This window comes from Neophocaena asiaeorientalis, unplaced genomic scaffold (assembly GCF_003031525.2).
Source record: "Neophocaena asiaeorientalis asiaeorientalis breed wild unplaced genomic scaffold, Neophocaena_asiaeorientalis_V1.1 scaffold11, whole genome shotgun sequence".
In the NCBI taxonomy this organism is placed as follows: Eukaryota; Metazoa; Chordata; class Mammalia; order Artiodactyla; family Phocoenidae; genus Neophocaena; species Neophocaena asiaeorientalis.
The window spans coordinates 7,181,952-7,204,033 of NW_020173124.1; the positions used below are offsets into that span (position 1 = coordinate 7,181,952).

Here is a 22,082-nt window from a genome sequence, read left to right on the forward strand (position 1 = left end):
AGGTAAGATGCATTGATGTTTGTTTTATGGTTGTGGCACTTTTTGTGGATACATACTAAACATTTTGTTCTTAGATTTTTTGTTGTTGTTGTTGCTTTATTGTCCATCCTCTATAGTTTATAAATTTATGTTGTAGTTTTTTTTTCCACTTCTAGTATTAAAAACATGATTGGCTTGTCATAATAATAGTTTTGGGTTTTAAAGAATTGTTACCAGCGTTTATACTTATCTAAGGTGAAATGTAGAAACACAACTGTTTTAGTTGACTAGAAGTTAACACCTAATGGCTAGATTTTTAGCCTTACAAACCTTGTATTGCTTAATTTTTATAGTATGTCAAATGTCAGCCTGTGCTCATTTTTAACAGATGCTGACTTTCTGGTCGAACCCATTATCTTTTAATGTGAAATCTATATTTTCAGGTAGTTTCTTTTATCTTTGGCATCTTTAGCAAATGGACTGGCTAGAGAAGTATAACTTGATCTTTTGCTGTCTGGAAGTTTAAGGCTTTATTTAGATTAGAATTCACCTTTCATATGGAGAATGCAGAATAAGTAAAATGATCACAGACTGCTTTACAGCTCTTCACCTCTAATCTTTTATCCACTGTTGGTTATAGTAATGATACTGGGTAGTGGTGCTGGGGTGGGGGGCACTTTTTCCAGCTATTGTCATTTGTCGCTTCTCAACATGTCTTCTGATGCCATAATTTTCACATACAAGTGGGTAAAGAAGAGATGTAATCAGAGCCATGTTCTAATGAATATCTTTTTAACTGTGCAAAATAGCATGGGTGCTGGAAGAGAGCTGGAACTTAGGGAAAGTTTTCAGGAACTCTGTAGTCCTTATAGTTACCCTTCCAAAAGTGGTTTTTCTCTGTAGCAGGGCAAAGCCATGTTTTATGGATAATATCAGAATGTTGTTGTCATTATGAAGTTTAAGTCTGAATTTGTCTCCCCAGGTTCTCATATATTTTAAGGGTATAAATCTTTATTCCTAGAATCAAGTATGAGGTTTTTTTGGGTAAATTAGTATAATGCTGTTAATAAACAGAAAATAACTTATAATATTCTTAGATTATAGGATAAGTAAAAGCTAGATATGAGGGAAGTGGTTAAAACTTCTTTTAGATGTAAGCTGTTAAATGGAAGAACTGAAAAGTATGAATTAGAAGAATAGTCCAATAACATTTTATTAGAAAAGCAAAAAGATATATTGACTGGTAGTGTAGGTTTTATAGAGTTGTAATCTGTTACAGAGTTCTCATTTTTGAACCTAACCTTTCTAAGAATTGTAGAATTATCACTTCTAAAAGTTTTGACATTTTGTAGGAGTGTGCCTTTGTAGATCTTCTTCTTACCCTTTGAAAATTGGCCTGTGCTCTCCTAAATTTAAGCTTTTTACTTATAAGTAATTTTGACAAAGCATATTTTCAGGTTGTTAATATATAATGCTGACTATAATGGGGATTTCATTAGGAGAGTGATCTAAGATTTCTTACTGAAATAACGGTAGCTTACAAACTTTGTAAACAGAGTCTTGGAAACTTACGGGAACTTTTAAGTTTATCTACGCATTTGGAAAACATTCAGTGATTTTTTTTTTTAATTCTAAACATAGGCATTGGAAATTTTTGTTTCCTAAAATTAAGGTTAATATTATATTAAAGTCTTATTTTGGATATTCTTTTTTTTTTTTTTAAACATCTTTATTGGAGTATAATTGCTTTACAGTGGTGTGTTAGTTTCTGCTTTATAACAACATGAATCAGCTACAGTAGTCAGGATACGGAAGCAACCTAAGTGTCCATCGACAGATGAATGGATAAAGAAGATGTGGCACATATATACAATGGAATATAAATGAAATTGAGTTATTTGTAGTGAGGTGGATGTACCTAGAGTCTGTCATACAGAGTAAGGTCTTATTTTGAACTGCCGACATATTCTTAATTTGAGGTGTGGATTAAGTCATCTAAATCCTATTTTATAGACTGAATCATATCCATATGGTTGGTACTCTTTAGAATAGAGAATGGATAATGTGTATGTTCTCTAAAGAGACATTATCAGTCAATTTATTAAAAATTTTAGTGTTTACATATAGTGCTATATTACTCTTTACCTGGTTATTTTCCCTCTTCAGCTTTCTACCCTTATCTGCATACTTTAATTTTTGTCATCCCTGCTTTGAAAACTCAACTTCTCTAACTTATCTCTAAAGGAGGGGGAATCATTGACTTTAACCTTATAGTTATTTAAAGTTTTTCAAAGTGAACTTTGTTTAGTTAGCACAATTATTCTTTTTTGCAGTTATCCAATAATTCTTGAACTTAGAGCCTGAGTGGTTTTCTTTGCCTCTAGAAGAGTGGTTTCAACTTGTTCCCTCCTGTCTCCACATTCACATAAGTCATATACTACGATCAGTGGGGTCTCTTATTGCAGATATATATGATCAGTCAAGGAATGAGGGAGGGAGGATTCAGTTCTGGTAAAACTTCTCCAGAGCGTCTTGTGTCCCCTCCCACTGAGAATCATAATTTGAGAGGCCATACTTCTATAAGACGTACATCTGACTTTCTTGTCACTCTGTTAAACTAAAATAATCTTTAGCTCTACTAACCTTTCATGTTTTGAATGTGTGAAGGAAAAGCAACTTTTGCAGACATTTAAAAAATAAATATCTGATGTTAAAATGGGTCACAGGAAGTCTTCTGGTTTATCATACTGTTTTAAAATAGGAATTCTCAAACCATTTTAGAAAGATTGTCTACTTTAGAAGAAGAAATTACATTATTTTTTCTCTTTAATACTTGGCAATGTTTCTATTGCTGAGGGTCTTTCTAATATAGATGCCAACTTTTAAAAAATCTTGAGTGGCATCCAGGGGCTGAATAATGCCTAAAGGGAGCACTAACTGTCCTGAGGCATTAGAAGAGGAGGTTTTTGTTTGTTTGTTTGTTTGTTTGTTTTAAGGAAGGAGAGTAAAGGCAGAGAGACATGCATTGATAAAGGGGTGACATACAATCTCCAAGTGTCTTAGGTGCCACCCAGTGTCATAAAGTCTGTTGCCACAGAAATTTTAGTTCTTGCTAACAATACTCATTACCCAGGCCTTCAAACATGTTACTACTTTCCTCTGGAAGCTTTCCAAAAGGCTTTCTACCTCTTGCTTTAGTTGCAGATATTTAACTAATACAATGTTTTCAGCGAAGGGTAGCCACTCTACTTTGTATAGGAGGATTCCCTGGTGATGCTGTACTCCTATTTATATATTATAGTTGCTCCATTTAAAAAATTAACTATAGCAGTATACTTCTCTTTCATTTTCCATACCTTCTCATCTAATATGATGACCACTTATTTTCTGAATTATTTGTACTTTCTTTGCCCATGAGTCCCAGAATACTAATACTATCTCAGATCAATTCTGGGAAGTAATTATAAGCAAAGGGATAAATTGTTACCGGGTGGAAAAGTTAGAATGAATGGAGCAGTTTGGTTATAGCAACACTAACTTACATATTCCTTTTATGTGCTTTGTATTTGAAATACCTATTTGTAATGTGTTTGAGAATAGCTGTGTGGGTATTTCTGATATTAATGAAGAAAGATTTAAACACTCACTGGGGAAAGTAATGGATTTTGAGGAGTGGTTTCTTTGAGACATAGCCATAATTTGCTGTATCTGGCACTTTTCAAATCCTTATCCTATAAGGAATAATCAACTGGATGAAATTAAAACACCATTAGTAATATCCTGAAAGTCACAGAAAAATCTTAGGAGAATTAGTGAGACTGGATCAAAAAGATTTTAGACCTTTTCTCCTGATTGCTATATATATATATATATATATATAGATATATATATATGTAGCAGTAGGAATGTTACTATGAAAACTCTTAATTCAAGTTTCTTGCTTTTTGATCACTATAGATAATTAGTAATGCTTGAGAATTCAGTTTTGGCAAGATTGAAGTTAATGTCATTTGTATGTGTCTACCGTTCCTGTCAATCGATTTCTCAGTATACTGATATTTAGAAGCGAGATGTGTCATGTGCTGCTCTTTAGATAATATTATTATTGTTTATCTGTAGGACCCAGGACCACCCCCTCCTTCTCCATTACTAGGTTTGAAGCCACTGCAGTTACTAGAAGTGAAAGCAAGGGGAAGATTTGGTTGTGTGTGGAAAGCCCAGTTACTCAATGAATATGTGGCTGTGAAAATATTTCCAATACAGGTATGTTTATTGCAGTTTTCTAGTCTGCATATATTTTTTAAAAGATGCAGCTGGCTAGGTCATTGTAACTCAGAAACAGTCTGAAAACACAAGCCGTATGTTTCATGGTGGTTCTTTGTGATACTGGGGAAAGTGGTTAGCCCTTTTATGTCTGCCTTCTCATCTGAGAAATTAATGGTGCAGCAGTCATGTTTGTTTAGAGTGGTGGAATTACAATACATAAGCATATAGGAGATTTTTTGCCAGTAAAAATTCTACAGAAATGCAAAGTGAAGATGAGGATTCTAATTAAAAAATATAATTCACCGTCTGAGTGGTTAACTTTTTTTTTTTTTTTTTTTTGTGGTACGCGGGCCTCTCACTGCTGTGGCCTCTCCTGTTGCGGAGCACAGGCTCCGGACGCGCAGGCTCAGCGGCCATGGCTCACGGGCCCAGCCGCTCCGCGGCATGTGGGATCTTCCCGGACCGGGGCACGAACCCGTGTCCCCTGCGTCGGCAGGTGGACTCTCAACCACTGTGCCACCAGGGAAGCCCTGAGTGGTTAACTTTTAATGTCCCATTGACATTATCAGAAAAAGCAAACAGAATATTGAAAGAGTAGTGTGCTTTGTTTTAGAATCGCTGTTTGGAGATATATTACCAGGCTGATTCATTTTTATTCTACTTTGCGTATTGGTGTAATCATTTCAGATTTTGTTTGGTGAATTTTCAGAGGCATTGAGTCAAGACTCCAAATAATTGGTTTACTGTTGACTTGTTTTTCTATTAAAGGGGGCCAACCTTATAAAACCCTGGTCTCATGCACCTCTGAGATACTCTTTAGTTTTGCTCCGTTGGTGGTATAGATCTATGATAATTCCTTTGTTCCTGTTTTCTGCTTATACACACCTGTGGCTAATGCTGTGCATGGTATTGCGATCCTGGCTGGGTTTTTTGATGCAGGTTTCACCCCTGCACCTGTATAGTAGATCTTCCTTATACCAAAATTATGCAATTGCTTTGTCTTAATATACCTAGATTTTTGCCCTCTTACCTCCTTGAAAGTCTGTTCCTTAGAGTCTGTGAAGAAGTTTATTACTTTTTTTTTGGTAGAGTCTGTGAAGAAGTTTATTGCTTTTTTTTTTTTTTATTACTGTTAACTGTAGTTTAGTTCTCAAAAGAAAAGTCTTTTGGGCCAAGATTCACAAAGAAGATCAGGGTTCTTATTTCATGTGAGGAAGCTTAAAAATTAGAGAAGCACATTTGGATGCTATTAACGTCAGAGTAACAACAAGAACAGTAGCTAACATTTTACTGAATGGTTCTGTTGTGTCAGATAGAGGTACTTTACATATGTGAGTACTCACTAATATGTATTATTACCCATACATATAATATAACACACAATATATGTATAATACAACAACCCTGTGGGGCACCCACTACAGTCCTTGTTTTGCTGATCAGGAAGCTGAATGATTTATGTAACATGCCAAAGGTTCTTAGATAGCTTGGATCCAGAGGGTTCCTAACCGTTATGCTATGGTGCCTCCCACTTTCGTTATTCTCCCATCGTGAAAAGAAACTAATCCTTTATAAGTAGACATGTAAGAGGTATGGATCACTTGCAGGCACAAGTGAATCTGTGGTGTTTCAAATTATTGTATTGCATATTTATACCCCATTGCTCTCTTATTAACTCTACAGGGTATTCTAAACATTTTGTTAAGAAGGTTTGACATGCTGTTAGTGTTTGAAAAAAATTTGTTTTCTATTTAGATGAAGTCATTCTCCCTGAATTTCATCTCTCAGAGAGATTATTCTTAATAGTAACACAGGTAACTTCACACCGTGATAAAATTACACTGTAGTACTAACTTGTATGTGGAATGTGTTGCCATTGTTAGGATTCAGAAGTGCAGTATTTCTGATCAGCTTCTGTGTTTACAAATTACAAACACAAAAAAGTATGTTTGAAGGAATGGGGCAGGGCAGGCATTTGGTATGTAACTGTTACCTGTTGTCAAAGTTTTCTTTTATTAAAAAACAGGACAAAACAAAACCAAAGAATCTCTTAATACTTAGCCTTTAAAAAAAATTGCCTTAGAACTTACTTGAGTAATCTCTTAGATATGGTTTATTTGCCTGTGTTCTTTGCATTCTTACTATTCTTTTTAACTCTAGGACAAACAGTCATGGCAGAATGAATATGAAGTCTATAGTTTGCCTGGAATGAAGCATGAGAACATTTTACAGTTCATTGGTGCAGAAAAACGAGGTACCAGTGTTGATGTGGATCTTTGGCTAATCACAGCATTTCATGAAAAGGTAAAACTACTTTCCATTTTAACTCAGTGCAGTCAGGGTTGGCTTACTTCCTAATGTTGGCTACAAAGCCCTCACTTACTTTTCTGGGAACAGTGTGTTATTATAGTTGGTTAATATTTATAAATAAAAACCTGCTTTAAAAATGATTTATTTAATAGAAGAACAAAGATGACAAGTTTTTCACCTAATCCTCTACTTATATAATACCAGTCTTTTGTCCCTGATTTCTTGTGCTGCAATTATACTTCTCTTACAGATAATGATTTTAGTATAGCCAATGCTTAGGAATTTTCATTTACCATTTACTGTCCACTTTTATTACATGAGACATTTTTTCAGCTTGAATTTTGTTTCTTAAAATTCTTTAATCGATGTCACTTAGTGACAAAACTAGGGTCAGGAAATTTATCTGATCTTTGATCAGTCACTGATTTGTAGGGTAATTACCACCAAAACACACTTGCTATTTTTCCTCAATTTTTCTGCTTTCAGAGTTAGTATGAAAGTATACATTAATGGAGTAGGAAATTGTGATCTTCTTGGCAATCAGTTTCATCACTGTCAGAAAAAAGTGGCTGTTTTAATTCCCTTAATTCTTGACTGAAAGGTTGGCAGTAATCTCTAGAGGAAGATTCTTTAGGTTAGTTGTTGTTCATATGTTTTAATTTTTGTTCTCCTAGTCCTATTTATAACATCTCTATAGTCAGTATATTTTAACTTTTAAAATATTTTCTAGAACTTTAGATTTTCAATAATCTTCTTTTTTCTTTTTTTTTGTAAATTTTGCCTTCTCAATGGGAAATTGACCAACTGTGCTTGTAGCAAACCTTTAAAGATGAGTGGTATTCCTTTCAAATGTTTATTAATGTGAAACTTGAACCCTTCCAGAAAGATTGCGTTTTGGATATTATTCACTGAAAGGAAAACTGTGTTGCTTTCCATGACCTCTTAAAAGTAAAAAGGAAAGTCTCCATATACATACGGCTTTTGTCAAGAACATAAGTTGTTTTTTTTCCCCCTTTCTTTAGGGTTCACTATCAGACTTTCTTAAGGCTAATGTGGTCTCTTGGAATGAATTGTGTCATATTGCAGAAACCATGGCTAGAGGATTGGCATATTTACATGAGGATATACCTGGCCTAAAAGATGGCCACAAACCCGCCATATCTCACAGGTAGAGCTAAATTTATATTATTTTACCCAATAATTCAGTATTTATTATTTAAACTTTAAATCCCCTGGGCAGAATTTATTTTTCCCCTAGTTACCTAATCATGCTATAGGAGGCATTGATTTTCACTTGTTTTTCAAATTAGCTTTGAGATTGGCCAGGAAGTATTTTGGATAATGTATATATTAACATCATTGTCAAAGGTTAATTATTGACTTACGTTTCAATTTGTCTCATTTCCGAAAACATAGTTAAGAATGAAAGTGTATTTTCTTTGTCTCAAAGGAGAAATCTGTTTTACCTCAAAACATGATTTACTTCAAAGATGATTATAAATAGGTATAAGGGGACGTAATTAAGGAGAGATTTTGAGTATCTTTTTTGCTTGTGTTTTGAATGACCATGTGAACATTACCTAAGTTGAGGTGGAAGGAGGTATTATTTGAATAATTGGGTTTACTAAATTTTCTTTTTCAGTGAAGAAATAGTACTTGGACCCAACAATTGTCATATCCTTAAAAGGGAAACCGTTAGTTCCCTTAAACATGGGATTCAGTTTGCCATTGTGTATTTAACTTCCTTGAACATGGGGTCAGTCTGTCATCTTATATTCAGTTTAAAGATGGATGTTTTAAATTACCTGATTCATTTAACAAATACTTAGTTGAGTGCCATCAGGTGGTGTCTTAGGTTGCTGGGAGGCATTACTTTTATTCCAATTTCTAACGTAGATTCTGATTTTGAAAACCTTAAATGACTTCTGCCTCAGAAATAGCTTCCCTTCTCACCTTCCTACATAGTCTAACCCCGTCTTCCTGGATTTTTGCTCGCCTCACCTAGTCCTATAGGGAACTAATCCTTTGGAACCCCCAAAGTTTATTATAAGTAGGGTCCCTAGAAGTCGTTTGAGTCTAAAACTGATTTTTGTAGCATTTGTGGTTGTCAATCTATGCGTCCTCTGTCTCACACTTTGTGTCTGCACACATAAATTTACCATTGCTCATGGTACCGGTGTGTTTACTGGGGTAAACAAGCTTACTGAGCTTACTGGGGTATAGTAAGCCCTAGGATGAGCTAGTTGAGGCTAATGTGTAGAGGAATTGTGTGGAATTAGCTAGTTGAGGCTAATGTGTAGAGGAATGTCTGATTGCCTTAAAATGGTTACTCTTTTTGGAACACCAGGATCCAGCTGGAGCAGTGTATGTTTATGGTGAAAAATTTCTCTTATACATTCGTACAGATGCTTTTGTACAGCCAAGTTGGTGAATGTAATAAGAACCATTAAAATAAGGGACCGTTTTAAAATGTAGGCCTGTGCCAATAGGCAAAAAGCTCCAATTCAGCTTTAACTGAAAATTCTTTCATTTTGGTTTTTAAATTTCAGTGTCAGTGAGAGTTTCTAACTATAAACTCTGAAATATGCTTATTATCTTAAAAAAAACAACAATTTTATGATTGGTAGTTAGGAGTGACATAGATAACATGTAGGCTGGACAGTATTTTTGGAATGGCAGCTCTTTATAAAACTGCTTTATGGAGAGAATTCCTTCTTACTGTCCATGTAATGGATACGACTAGGTCACTGTACTCTTGTGCTTCAAGCTATCTGGAGACTTTACTTAAACTTTTTGTCCCTCTGCCCTCTTCTGTATTTCATACTTTGAAATAACTATTTTTTTTAAAAGCATACATAGTCTCTCTTTCTACTTACAGTCAAAAAATTTAAAAGATAACTTGTTTAAACTGAATTTGAATACTTTATCTTTCTATTTGCAAGGGACATCAAAAGTAAAAATGTGCTGTTGAAAAACAATCTGACAGCTTGCATTGCTGACTTTGGGTTGGCGTTAAAGTTTGAGGCTGGCAAGTCTGCAGGTGATACCCATGGACAGGTAAGGATGATAACTGTAAACTGTAAGAAAAAATAATCTTGTCCCATATTTTCTTAGATGGCATCTGGGATCAGTTGTTCTGAAATTATTGTGCTGGTTCTTAAATTGGTATCTAATATAAAAATGACTCTCGGGCTTCCCTGGTGGTGCAGTGGTTGAGAGTCTGTCTGCCGATGCAGGGGACACGGGTTCGTGCCCCGGTCCGGGAAGATCCCACATGCCGCGGAGCGGCTGGGCCCGTGAGCCATGGCCGCTGAGCCTGCGCGTCCGGAGCCTGTGCTCCGCAACGGGAGAGGCCACAACAGTGAGAGGCCTGCGTACCGCAAAAAAAAAAAAAAAAAAATGACTCACTTAAGAGTAATATGTTAAATTTGCTGAGGAAGATATTTTCATACGGTGATGAAGGACTGTTAGGACCTCAGGTGGTTTAGATCAAGCAATTCATAAAACAATTTAGATGTCATGGGATTCTATTTTTAAAACTAATCAAAGAAGAATCCAACACATTTTAATAAGCCTCATTCTTTTAGGGAGTTCTTAATGTTAACTCACTAGTTTTAACTTGTTAATTCTTTTCACTATCTTAAGAGGAATGGAAGAATAATCAGTCACTATTGATGTTATAATGTACTAAGATCTAGTGCTTGTTTTTCCAAACAGCAATGATAGTTTTTTGCTTCTTGGTCTCCATTGCTTCTTTAACTCTTTAATCAACTTTATAGCTTTTGTCTGAATTCTCTCCAGAGTTCAGAGCACTTCTAAGGCCCTGAGCAAGGAGTTTAATTTTACTAACCAAGGTCTGCACAGAGACTTCAGCAATGGGAGCCTTTAAGGAAGCCAAAGAGGAAAAGAACATTATCCATACATTTTATTCTCAGAAACTGAGGCTCTAGGAAAGGTGTTTTCAAACTAGTTTGACCTGAAAGGTGATGTTTCCTTACAAAGCCAAATGATTTTGCACAATCAGTACTTCATCTTTCAATTCAGGCAAATTATTTGATCATCTGATTCTCAGCTTTCTTTTTGCCCAGTGTGTCCTACTGACCTCCAAGAACATAGCACAACAAATTTTGGCAACATTGACTAATGATTTAAGAATTTAGTCAGCAGTCATAGTTCTAGAAAAGTTGACAACATATGTATTTGGGAAGGAAGGCAGTTTTGTGGATTATGTAACTGAGATGGGAGATTGTGCAGGAAGCCTAGGACCAGGCTTCTGAGCTGATTGTCTGATTACCTTAAGACTAAATTTTGGGAAGAGTTTAATCCTTTGGTACCTTATAAACCTCCCCCCCTTTTTAAGAAAAGAATTTGGGGATTCATTCATATCTTTTTTTTTCAAGTTTTTTTTAATAGATCTTTATTGGAGTATAATTGCTTCACAATACCGTGTTAGTTTCTGTTGCACAACAAAGGAATCAGCCATATGCATACACATGTCCCCATATCCCCTCCCTCTTGAGTCTCCCTCCCACCCTCCCTATCCCACCCCTCTAGGTCATCGCGAAGCACCGAACTAATCTCCCTTCATTCATATCTTTTAATGCCCTCATGATTGGCTTACATGATGAGGGTAAAAATAACTAATAATACATAATAATTACATATATAATAATGAATAATACATCACTGATTCCTTGACTTTAGATTTCATGGACCAGAAAGTTTCAAAATGCTTGTTATTGCATATTTTATATATTGCAAAGAACACTGGGGAAAAAAAACATTTTTCTCTAATATCATCATCAATTTATAAAAGAGAGGACATTTTATACTAAAAAGGAAGATGTCATCATTTCATAAGAAAAGAAGTACTTTGGAAGGCATAACATTTATCTTCAGGAGAAAAGCAGATTTTGGGGAAAAGCTTACTTACAGTACAATTAAAATAGTTATTTAAAGTAGCAAAAAAGGCAAAGCTACCTTTTTACGCTTTCTTTAAAGTGTTCTCCTTATTAAATGAATTAAAAACTTCGGGTTTTTGAACTTCAGTGTCTTAGTGATCTATCCTTGTTTTTTCTTAAACATCTCTTTATATATATATTTGCAGATAATTGCCCAACTTCTAGTCTATAGATCATAGTCACTTAACTATGGAGCTTTTGGAAATACCAGTATCTGGGCCGCTCCCTAGACCTATTAAACTCAAGTGGATTAATCTAACCACCTATCTCACAGAAATTAAGTGTTCATATATGAATCTTGTCAAGCACCAACCAAAGTTAGCTGTGCTAGCTTAGTAACCATAGTTACATTACTAAGAAATACCAGATTGTTAGGGACAGATATCAATAAAGAATTTAAGACAGAATTCATGAAGAAACAAATACATAGATTTTGTGGAAACAGAACTTTAAAAAGTTTATCCATCCTGTACTTGGCTAATTCATTTTATGTTTATTAGGGTTTTTTTTTTTCGTACAGAGAAAGAGAAACTCTCAAAAGGAGTATTTTTTAAAAAAAGATACATTTCAAACAATGTACAGTTAAAAAGTATACAACCTTTTTTCTCTGTTCCATCCTCTCTCCACAAATAACCATTGTTCAGTTTCTTGTGATTACTTCCAGAAGGGGGAAAAAGTCGAAGCCTAGACCAGCATAATGTCTGTTGATATATCTATTAAGTGTATCCAGAAGGGATCTTAGTATATATACTGCTTTGTTCTTTGCTGTTTTCATCTTACAGTATTTTTGGAAATCTTTCCATATCTGTCCTTATAGATTTACCTCATGTTTTTTTTAAGAGCTGCATAGTACTCTTACTTATTTAAGCAGTCCCTCCTACTGATGGTTGCATCCACTGTTTCCAGGGTCTTGGCTGTTGTATTACTTGAAATGGAATAAAATTCTGGTAGTCATAATTTAGTTATCTTACCTAATATTAGAGCACACTTGGTTTTGATTCTCTTTACAAAATCATAAAATGTTAGTTCACAAAGTTAGTAAGTGCTGCTTGCTTTCAACATCTTTTTCAGGTTGGTACCCGAAGGTATATGGCTCCAGAGGTATTAGAGGGTGCTATAAACTTCCAAAGGGATGCATTTTTGAGGATAGATATGTACGCCATGGGATTAGTCCTGTGGGAACTGGCTTCTCGCTGTACTGCTGCAGATGGTAAGGGAACATATATTTTTTTAAAAGACATATACATATATATGTATACCTGTACCTACTACACATGTATGAAAAGGGTTGATTACTCTCAAAGGTAATATTTTAAAGTACAGTTTTTTAAAAATAAGACTCCAAGAGGTGGTAGCATAAAGAAAATTCAGGAGGCAGGGGATGGGGAGGGCAGGAGAGGAAAGGTACTGATACGTATTGATCCATTACCATTGCCAGATGTTTTGCTGGGCACTTTACATACTTTTAGCTTATTTCCTAAAACGACTTTGGAGGTAATTATCACCTCAGTTGTGAGGAATTTGATGCTCAAATTTTAAGTAGAAATTAAATAGCTTGTCTGTTTTAGTTGCAGAGTGATAAGTGGTGAAATCAAGATTTGAAACTCTGATCCAGATTCAGGGAGAGGGCTGCTACTTTGGTAAGATCACGAGGGTCCTGAGACACCTAAGAGTTAAAGTCAACTCTTGGGTGAGAGGAGGTGCACAGAGTCGGGGGATTTTGCCTCCCAGGATACTCAGGCTGTCTGTTCAGCCCTCCTGTGATGGATTGAATTACCATTCTATCCTCCATGAGCCAGAACTGAGTGTGTGTTACAGCACAAGTTAGATTCTGCCTCCTTAAAGCTTTGTTAAGTCTGATCTGATGTAACATTATTGTGAACGTAAGTTACATTCCCTAGCACATCACCTTGGTTCTAAGGGATTCCTAGTCCTTGTTCTTGAAGTCCTTTTCAAGTCCTAAAAATATTTACATTGATTGACTCATTATAAACCTGCATATTATGTTCCTAGTATGACAGAATTATAATGTTGTAGGTATTCTGTCTTTAGTGCTCCTCAGAAGGTCTCTACTCTCTCCAATTATACTACACTTTTTTGGATATGAGAATATAAGGCAAATTTCCTATTAAACTCCCAAACCAAGTAAATTAGTTTGATCTTTTAAAACTTTAATTTATAAAAGTTATAACCATCTTAACCTATGTTTATAAGAATATTTTCTGAGTACTGTAAGTTTCTCAGTGTAGGACAGACTACCTCTGGTATATGAAACTTGATTTGGGATACTCTGCTTTTAAAGGGAATTTAGTGGAAAGTGCTCAGGAATGGACAGCCATTCATTCTTCCAAAATTGGCGTGGGAATGGATTCAGAACCTAAGAAAGGTTGAAGCAATTTGGATATAATTTTAGAAGTCTATAGGAAGAAGAGTAAGCTGTTCAGTGTGTTTTTGCTCAAAGTGGAAGAAAAAATGCATTTATTGCGTGCATTTATGGAGGCACAAGTAGGTTAGATGGCAGATGTTACAGGAAAATATATTTCTTCAGAATTTCATTAACATGAACTCTCCAAAGCAAGCCAATTGGATGTAGTGTTATAGGGGATACACAAGTAATATACAGTTTAGTTAAGGTGATAAAATGTATCCTGGACAATTAACTCCAGAGTAAGGTAAGTATGAATTGTCTACATAGGCAGATGTTTTTGGATGAATGTTAATACCTGAGAAATGTTAAGGGAGTGTTATGGGAGCTTAGAGGTGTGAGGACTTGCTTTGTTGGTGCGGAGGAGAGGTTATCAGGGAAGTTTTTATGGAAAAAGAATAGGATAAGGATAGATGCTTACATTTCTTAAATGCCTTGCATGTGCTATGAAATACTCAATTTCAGAGTCAGGCATTTCTGATTCAAGTCAGAAATTGAAGCAGAGGGGACAGTATGAACACTGCTAACGTAAGTGCTTTTCAATTTTTTAGATGGCTAATTGTTGATAGTTCAGTTCAGTGATTCTCAAACTTTAACGTGCAAACCAAACTCCTGGGAATCTTGTTAAAATTCAGATTTTGACTCGGTAGGTCTGAGGTGGGGCCTGATATTTACATTTCTTACAAAAGCTACCCCATCAGTGCCAGTGCTGGACCTGTGGACCACACTTTGAGTAGCAAGGGTTAAATAGACACCTTAGAATGTCAGTACTCTAAGTGATTGGAAATGCTTCAGCAGAGACTGACTATCCAGCCATCAAGGATTCTTCTATTTAGACAGGGTTGAGTTAGATGGCCTCCTTCTTGATCAGCTGTTTATAACTTATATTCTATGCAGGAGTATTTGGTGTGTTTTGAGAACTTATACAAGGTTTATGTCTATATACAGACACTTCTGGTCACTGAAATTGCTCATTAGCGACCAATTTTTGTCAACGGGAGACAGTTTAGTGATTGAAAGCACAGACTTTAGATAGTCACTGAGGTGGATTCAAATTCCAACTCTATCACTTAACAGCTGTATGCCCTTGTGCAGATGATGGAACTTTTTCTTGAACTTCTTATCTGTAAAATAGGGTAATGCCACCTTCACTCTGTGAAGATAAAATGGAAGTAAATAATATAAAGTTCCTGGTCAGCATAAGTGCTCATCAATTATTAGTTATTACGAACTCCTAACTGAATTTCCATATTTGCGTAGGCCTAAGAAAAAAAGGAACACGTAGAATAAATCTTGCTTGTCTGTGAAGGCACATTCTGATTTGTTGGGAACCCTTTTTGTAGAGTACATTTGTGATTTTTAAAAAATTATCTGGCAGCTCCTGTGAGGGCAGAGAAGAGGTGTGATTCTGGGGTACATAATTCCTCATGTGGAGTGTGTAGGGGGTTTGGGCATGTCAGAATAAAAATGGTTATAGCAGACCGAACCCAAAATCTTCAGAGATGAAAGCACTACTGTTTACAGTCTGATCTGAATTGCAAGAGGAGTGGGTACCTTAAAGAGCTATTATGTCCTTAATATGCAGAGATCCGTGGTTCCCTATGTGCTATATACAAATAGAGATAGGCATTCCTTATACCACAGGTAATAAAGCTCCTTTCACAGTCCTTAGCAGAGTTACAAGCCAAATTACAGACTTTCTGATTTCCTCTAAAGTTTGCGTTACACTGCGGTGTAAGTACAGTTGAGGGTTTGTTTCTCTCCTGTCACTATAGCATATGACAGTTGGGAAAAGGTGATTCAGAGTGTGTTTTAGAAAGCTTGTTCCAGTTTGGAAGTTAGGAAGATTTGAATTAAAATGATTTTTCCCCTTTTTTTACATTTCAGGACCTGTAGATGAATACATGTTGCCATTTGAGGAGGAAATTGGCCAGCATCCCTCTCTTGAAGACATGCAGGAAGTTGTTGTGCATAAAAAAAAGAGGCCTGTTCTAAGAGATTATTGGCAGAAACATGCTGTAAGTTATATAGTTAGCTTTGCACTTGAATTTCCAATAAATGTTTTTCAGAGGAATGATTGATATCTCTGCACATTTCTCTTGTTTTCTGAGGTGGTGGTCTTCATACAGGATATTCTGAACTAGAGTTCTAGAAACAACAGAATTAAAGCTATGTTCACTGGTGAGGGAGGTGGTGAGGTCAGAGCCTTGGGGCACTCAGCTCTGTGGGCTTTCTTGTGCAGATGAGTGTGCCCCCTCCCCCCATCTGGAGATCTTCCCAGCGGGAGGAGTGCTTGGCTCTGAGCCTGCGGATAGTCGGGTAGGCTTGCTGATCACCACCTTCCCAGGTCATTTAAGAAAGTGAAGCGCCCAGTTTTCTCCTCTCCATGACAGTTTTTGCATTTTGACTTGGGACTGGATGATTTTCAAGTTCTTAAGAACTTAAGAGACTAGGTAGGTGAAGGGTGGAACAAAACTGCCCTGGTTATTTTGGTCTAGATATAACTAGAAACACGGATAAAGCCAGGTAGAAAATCCTTAAGGTTGGCTTTGGAACCTTTTTTCCTACTTTAACTGCAAGGTAGAAATGCTGATATTAAGAAAACAATAAGAATTGGTAAACTTCTTAAAGCCTCGGTTTTGAATACAATTCAAAGGTTAGCATTTAAATTACCTGGTTTATGAACAATGGTCAGGGATTTTTGGAATTAAAGAAACGGTGCTCTGTGAAGACCTAGATGGGTAGGATTGGGTCAGGGGGAGGGAGGTCCAAGAGGGAGGGGATGTATGTATACATATTGGCCGATTCACTTCACTGTGCAGCAGAAACTAACATGACATTGTAAAGCAATTATACTCGAAAAAAAATCACCTGCTGTGATAGTCCCAATGCTCAGAAAAAAAACATTGATTTCTCTCAGTGCTTTTCTCCATGTGCCTGCATATAATAGATACTCAAAAGTGAATGTTGACAAATATCAAACTTGTCTAATCTTGAAACTTTCTTCGACCCACAAAAATAGCAATTTCTTTGTGAGAGTTTTAGTCTGTTTCCTAATAGAAAACAAAAACTGATGTGGTGTTTGAATGTGTTTTTCCTTTTTAGGGAATGGCAATGCTCTGTGAAACGATAGAAGAATGTTGGGATCACGATGCAGAAGCCAGGTTATCAGCTGGATGTGTAGGTGAAAGAATTACTCAGATGCAAAGACTAACAAATATCATTACCACAGAGGACATTGTAACAGTGGTCACGATGGTGACAAATGTTGACTTTCCTCCCAAAGAATCTAGTCTATGATGGTTGCACCATGTGTACACACTGAGAAACAGGACTCTGAACTGGAGCTGCTAACGAAACTGCTTACAGTTTATTTTCCGTGTGAAATGAGTAGGATGTCTCCTGGACATCTCAGAAAGAAGACCCTCGTTTCAGAAAGTGGCTCTGGGAGACTTAATGGCATTGCCTGTAGCAGAGACATGAAGGACATGAGACTAAGAGAAAAGTTGCAAACTCTAAAAAGAAACTTTTGAAGAAGTGTACATGAAGAATGTGGCCCTCTCCAAATCAAGGATCTTTTTGGACCTGGCTAATCAAGTGTTTGAAAACTGACATCAGATTTCTTAATGTCTGTCCGAAGACACTAATTCCTTAAATGAACTACTGCTATTTTTTTTTAAATCAAAAACTTTTCATTTCAGATTTTAAAAAGGGTAACTTGTTTTTATTGCATTTGCTGTTGTGTTTCTATAAATGACTATTGTAATGCCAATATGACACAGCTTGTGAATGTTTAGTGTGCTGCTGTTCTGTGTACATAAACAAAGTCATCTAAGTGGGGTACAGTAAAGAGGCTTCCAAGCATTACTTTAACCTCCCTCAACAAGGTATACCTCAGTTCCACGGTTGCTAAATTATAAAATTGAAAACACTAACAAAATTTGAATAATAAATTGACCCGTTTTGTAACAAGGTATTACAAATTCACTGTGTTATTTAAGAAATAAGGTAAGCTATGCTTAGTGCCAACAGTAAGTGGCCATTCGTAAAGCAGTGTTTTAGCTTTTCTTGTGCTAGCTTGTGATTTAAGGAAAAAAAAGTGCTGTTTTTTGAAATGAAAAAATGGTGTCTTTCCCCTCTTTCTCCCATATTTTAAAGCTTCATCTTATATCCAGTTCCCAAAATGTTGCATACTTACCTACGTATTTTTCTAGGTGTGCTGTGCTTGGGGACTATTTGAAAATTTAAAGCATGATTTAAAATTTTTAAAGTGAGCTGTAACACTGGAAAGCTCTTCATTTTTATTCTTTTAAAATAGATTTTTTTTTTCCTATTTATATATGTAAAATTGTAGTGTATTTCTTTTCACCAAACAGTGTGTGGGACATTCTTTATCACTGTTTTAGGATCACCTCAGGAAGTGTCATTACCCAGAATTCCTCACTCTCTGCTTCGAGACTTGTAACTTTATCACTATATTTCTGCTTGGTGCCATCTTGTCAGAGTAATATTTGATGTCTGTGATATGTCAAGAATTATCCTAGGATAGAGATTTAAATTTTTAAGCACAGATTTCAGATGTTACTGCTTTAAAACAAATCAGGGATAACAAGTTAAACTTATAACTTAAAATATGCAATGACATTTAGAGGTAACCAATGTTGATATAGGTAACATAGCTTAGCCTCCTCCCACGAATTGCTTTTACAACTAACCCTGATATTAGTTTAGGATAGTTCATGCCTTATCTTTGATAAGAAAATGGAATTGACGGTAGGTAGGTGCCAAAGTGCTTTTCAAAACAATATTACATTAGAATATAATTGGATTCTTTCTCAAATTTATAGGCCAAAGTAAAACATTAATTTCCTGAATTTCTGGATTACTGTTGACCAACAAATAGCCAGTATTATGCTATGTACTTTTGTCAGGTCATTTTAAAATCCATACATTAATTTTATAAAAGAAGTTTTTACATGTCACTATCAGGAGCTCACTGTGAATGTGTTCTCTTCAAATGGCTATTTAACCACACAGTACACTACATTTTACATAAAACATGCACTTAATCTCTGGGAATAATAAATTATATTATTTATAAATAATACATAGGTCAACAAGACTCCTTTAAGCAGGGAGGGAAAGAAGAATAACAGCATTGTTGTCTGTGCCACACACCATACAGAACTTTGTGCTCTTGGTCACATAATGTACCCAAGGCTTTGTTGTATTTCTAAGAATTCCCATTTCAATGTTGAGTTCACCTTTATTTCAAAAAGTACTTGGCTTCTCAATTTCTTGGTTTGGTTTTGCTTCCACTTGGAAACTAATTAAGAAGGGAAAATGATGAGAATGTTCATACATGAGAATTGTTAATCTCCTGAAGACTAATTTCTACCTGTTGTGAACAATCCTGTTTGTTTTTAAAAGTTAAAAAAAAAATCAAAAGAAAACAAAAGGGAATATTATGATGAATGTTTGGCTTATGTGAATCTTAGAGATAAACTTTATAAGACCACTTATTCACAAAATAAAGTTTTCTCTTCATGTTAGAAAAAATTTTTAGAAATCCTGGGTATTGTACTTAAAACTCTAGCTAACCAATTTTAAAACCTGTATCCTTTTGAGAATTACATTGACAGAAAAATACTTTTTATAAGCAGTAAAATAAGAATGTTCCAGTGACTACCTGTCCTGATACCTAGTCTTGTTGAAACTTTCTTTTGCAGGGCATTTTCATGTTTGGTTTACAGTCAGTGTAAGTGGGCAAGTTAATAAAAACTTTGAGCTTAGGGATACTGAAAAAAAGAAAGATCAAAAAAAGAAAAATGATTTGTTTTGGGGTACACTGAGACCCCAGTAATTTTTTCCTCATGTGTATGGTGCTCCTTATGATTCGTCTTGTATTTTGCCTTTATGACACCCATCAGAACTGCTGCTCTAACTTATACTCTCTACCTTGCCCAGATCTCCGTGTAAGGAATGCTTTATGATCAACTGCCATAGGACTGATGGATTAACCAGTGTTTGGCTTTATTCGAAGTTTATGCCCTGCACAGCTCTTGTATGTATTTTAGATGCTAGGAAGTTTTTAGCATGTGATGTGTGATTCTTGTTTGAATGTTTATTACAGGTACCTTGTGAATTCCAGAACAGAGACTGTGCCTCACAATTGTTGGTCCCATGAACTTGCACTATCCTTCATGGTGATGTTTCGAAAATACAATCAGGAAAAAAAAAAAAAGTTTATAACTTAAAAATGAGTCATATATCATGAAACTAAAAAGAATCTGTTCTTCCCCCTTTCCTCACTCCTAGGTAACAGCTACATTTAAGTAAAATACAGGTGGTAGGGGAAAAATCCTGGCCAGATGATAGTTTAGTGGAATAAACTGATTACTGTTTTAAAAAAATGCTTCACCACGGATATTTTCCAGTTTCTCTTTTTTACCTTTTTAAAATACTACTTTTTAGGAACATTTGGTATAATGTGCATAAAATTATTTACTGATTTATGGGCAAAATGATACAAGTAGCATCTTGATTGAACATCATTTACCTCAGATATTCAACCAGCAGTACATTTTTTATGCAGTCTCAACCCATATCCTATTTGTTACCTCTCAAAATATTGGTAAACAGTTATTTTAGCTTTACTCTGTATTTCTTGTCAGTGTTTTGGGCACAGGTTGTTGTACTACTGTCAAATTGTACTTGCTATTTTTTCTGCAAGTATTTAACAAAAAGTTAAAAAAGAAAAAAAAAAGTCCCAAAAAACCCCACCTTGGGTAAGTGATTGTTAAATATTGTACAAATAAAATGTATGCTATCCCCATTCCATTCCCAAGTTAAATAAAAAAATAAATATGGTATGATTTGCATATGAAGTTTTTCTTTAGTTATACGTTCTTAAAGAGGGGAACAGTAGCTTTATAATTTACAGTGAGGCTTACACCTTGAGATTTGCAAGAATGGGGATAGGTGAAAGGGAGGTTTGTCAGTTGTGGCATTTCCCTCCTTTGTTGTGTAAGCAGATTGTATTCCCACTAAACTACATATGTTGGTCCTGCCAATTTTAAGAGAGGCTAAATGGCCTTAGTTACCTTGTCTTTTCATACGGAGATTTTAAAAAAGTGGCTTAGGTAATAGACATCAAAGACATAAACTACTCTTCCCAACTATAACTAGTTTACCAGTTGAACAGAAGAATTCTGGTATTTTCACTTAGGGTAATCGGTGAGAGAGATCACCAAGGAAGCTAGCATTCATTTACATTTTTAGTGTTGCAAATTATTTCGTTTATCCTGTGACTTTCGAAGAAAGTGGGGGTGGAAGAGCCCTACCTTGTCACACTGAGCGTCACAGTCCACACCCATGGATTCTCAATTTTGGGGGGGTAAAGGTGAAGGAAAGGGCAACACTTAGGTTATGGTGGTTTGAAAGAAACTGCGTTGTCTTCTAAAACCAAATGAAAATGCAAACCATGGTGGAATCTGCAAGGAATCTCTACAGAAAGACCGAAACTGTTTCCACAGCGCTGTTCTGCAAAACAGATTCTTCAGACAGTTAATAGTATATAATCAACACATATAGCATTATGATGTGGTAAGTTTGGACCAAGAGCTCTTAACTCCTCAGAGTCATTCACATGCATGTCCACAAAATTGTAAAGACTTTTTTTCTTAATAAGATCCTGTTTTTGGTAGGGCACCTGGAGGGAATCACATGAGTGAAAACTGCACTGATGGCGCAAACATTCCTCCTCACCTGGTTTTCAGTCTTTTGATTGTGCTGTTAACAGGCTACATTCCTCCTCTAGTAAATGAAAATATCTTTAAGCCATATTTGTTTACATTATTCTCAAAAGCTTTTTACTAGGGCTTTTTCAGATTTGGTTTTTATTTTATTAATGATGGTTTAAGCAATTTAAGAGATGAAGTTAGTTTAAAAAATTTTAAGTATATTTAGCTTCTCTGTATTAGGGAATGTGGAAAGGGGTACATCAACATTCCTCTGAAAAAAATGCCCTTGAAATGTAGGCACGTGCTTCATTTGTATGACTTCTGCTAACCTACTTCTCTAGTGTGTTTCATAGCTCTTTCACTGATATTGATGGATTTTCTGTAAGGCAGGTGAGGGCT

General features: G+C 35.6%; 1 protein-coding gene across 3 annotated transcripts in view; it reads left to right on the plus strand.

Moving 5' to 3' along the window:
- The window catches only part of ACVR2A (activin A receptor type 2A), an 83,245-nt gene extending 62,434 nt beyond the window's left edge, over positions 1 to 20,811 (plus strand). The window contains exons 5-11 of one of the 3 annotated variants that reach the window (XM_024744086.1): positions 4,099 to 4,242; positions 6,406 to 6,549; positions 7,578 to 7,723; positions 9,498 to 9,612; positions 12,588 to 12,726; positions 15,829 to 15,959; positions 17,047 to 20,811. In XM_024744086.1, the coding sequence (XP_024599854.1) occupies positions 4,099 to 4,242; positions 6,406 to 6,549; positions 7,578 to 7,723; positions 9,498 to 9,612; positions 12,588 to 12,726; positions 15,829 to 15,959; positions 17,047 to 17,241 (1,014 nt within the window). In that variant the 3' untranslated portion in view covers positions 17,242 to 20,811. Of the gene's footprint in view, positions 1 to 4,098; positions 4,243 to 6,405; positions 6,550 to 7,577; positions 7,724 to 9,497; positions 9,613 to 12,587; positions 12,727 to 13,084; positions 15,960 to 17,046 lie in introns of those variants that run through there. The other 2 variants (XM_024744088.1, XM_024744087.1) reach the window with 2 other exon arrangements.
- The last annotated feature ends 1,271 nt before the right edge of the window (positions 20,812 to 22,082 follow it).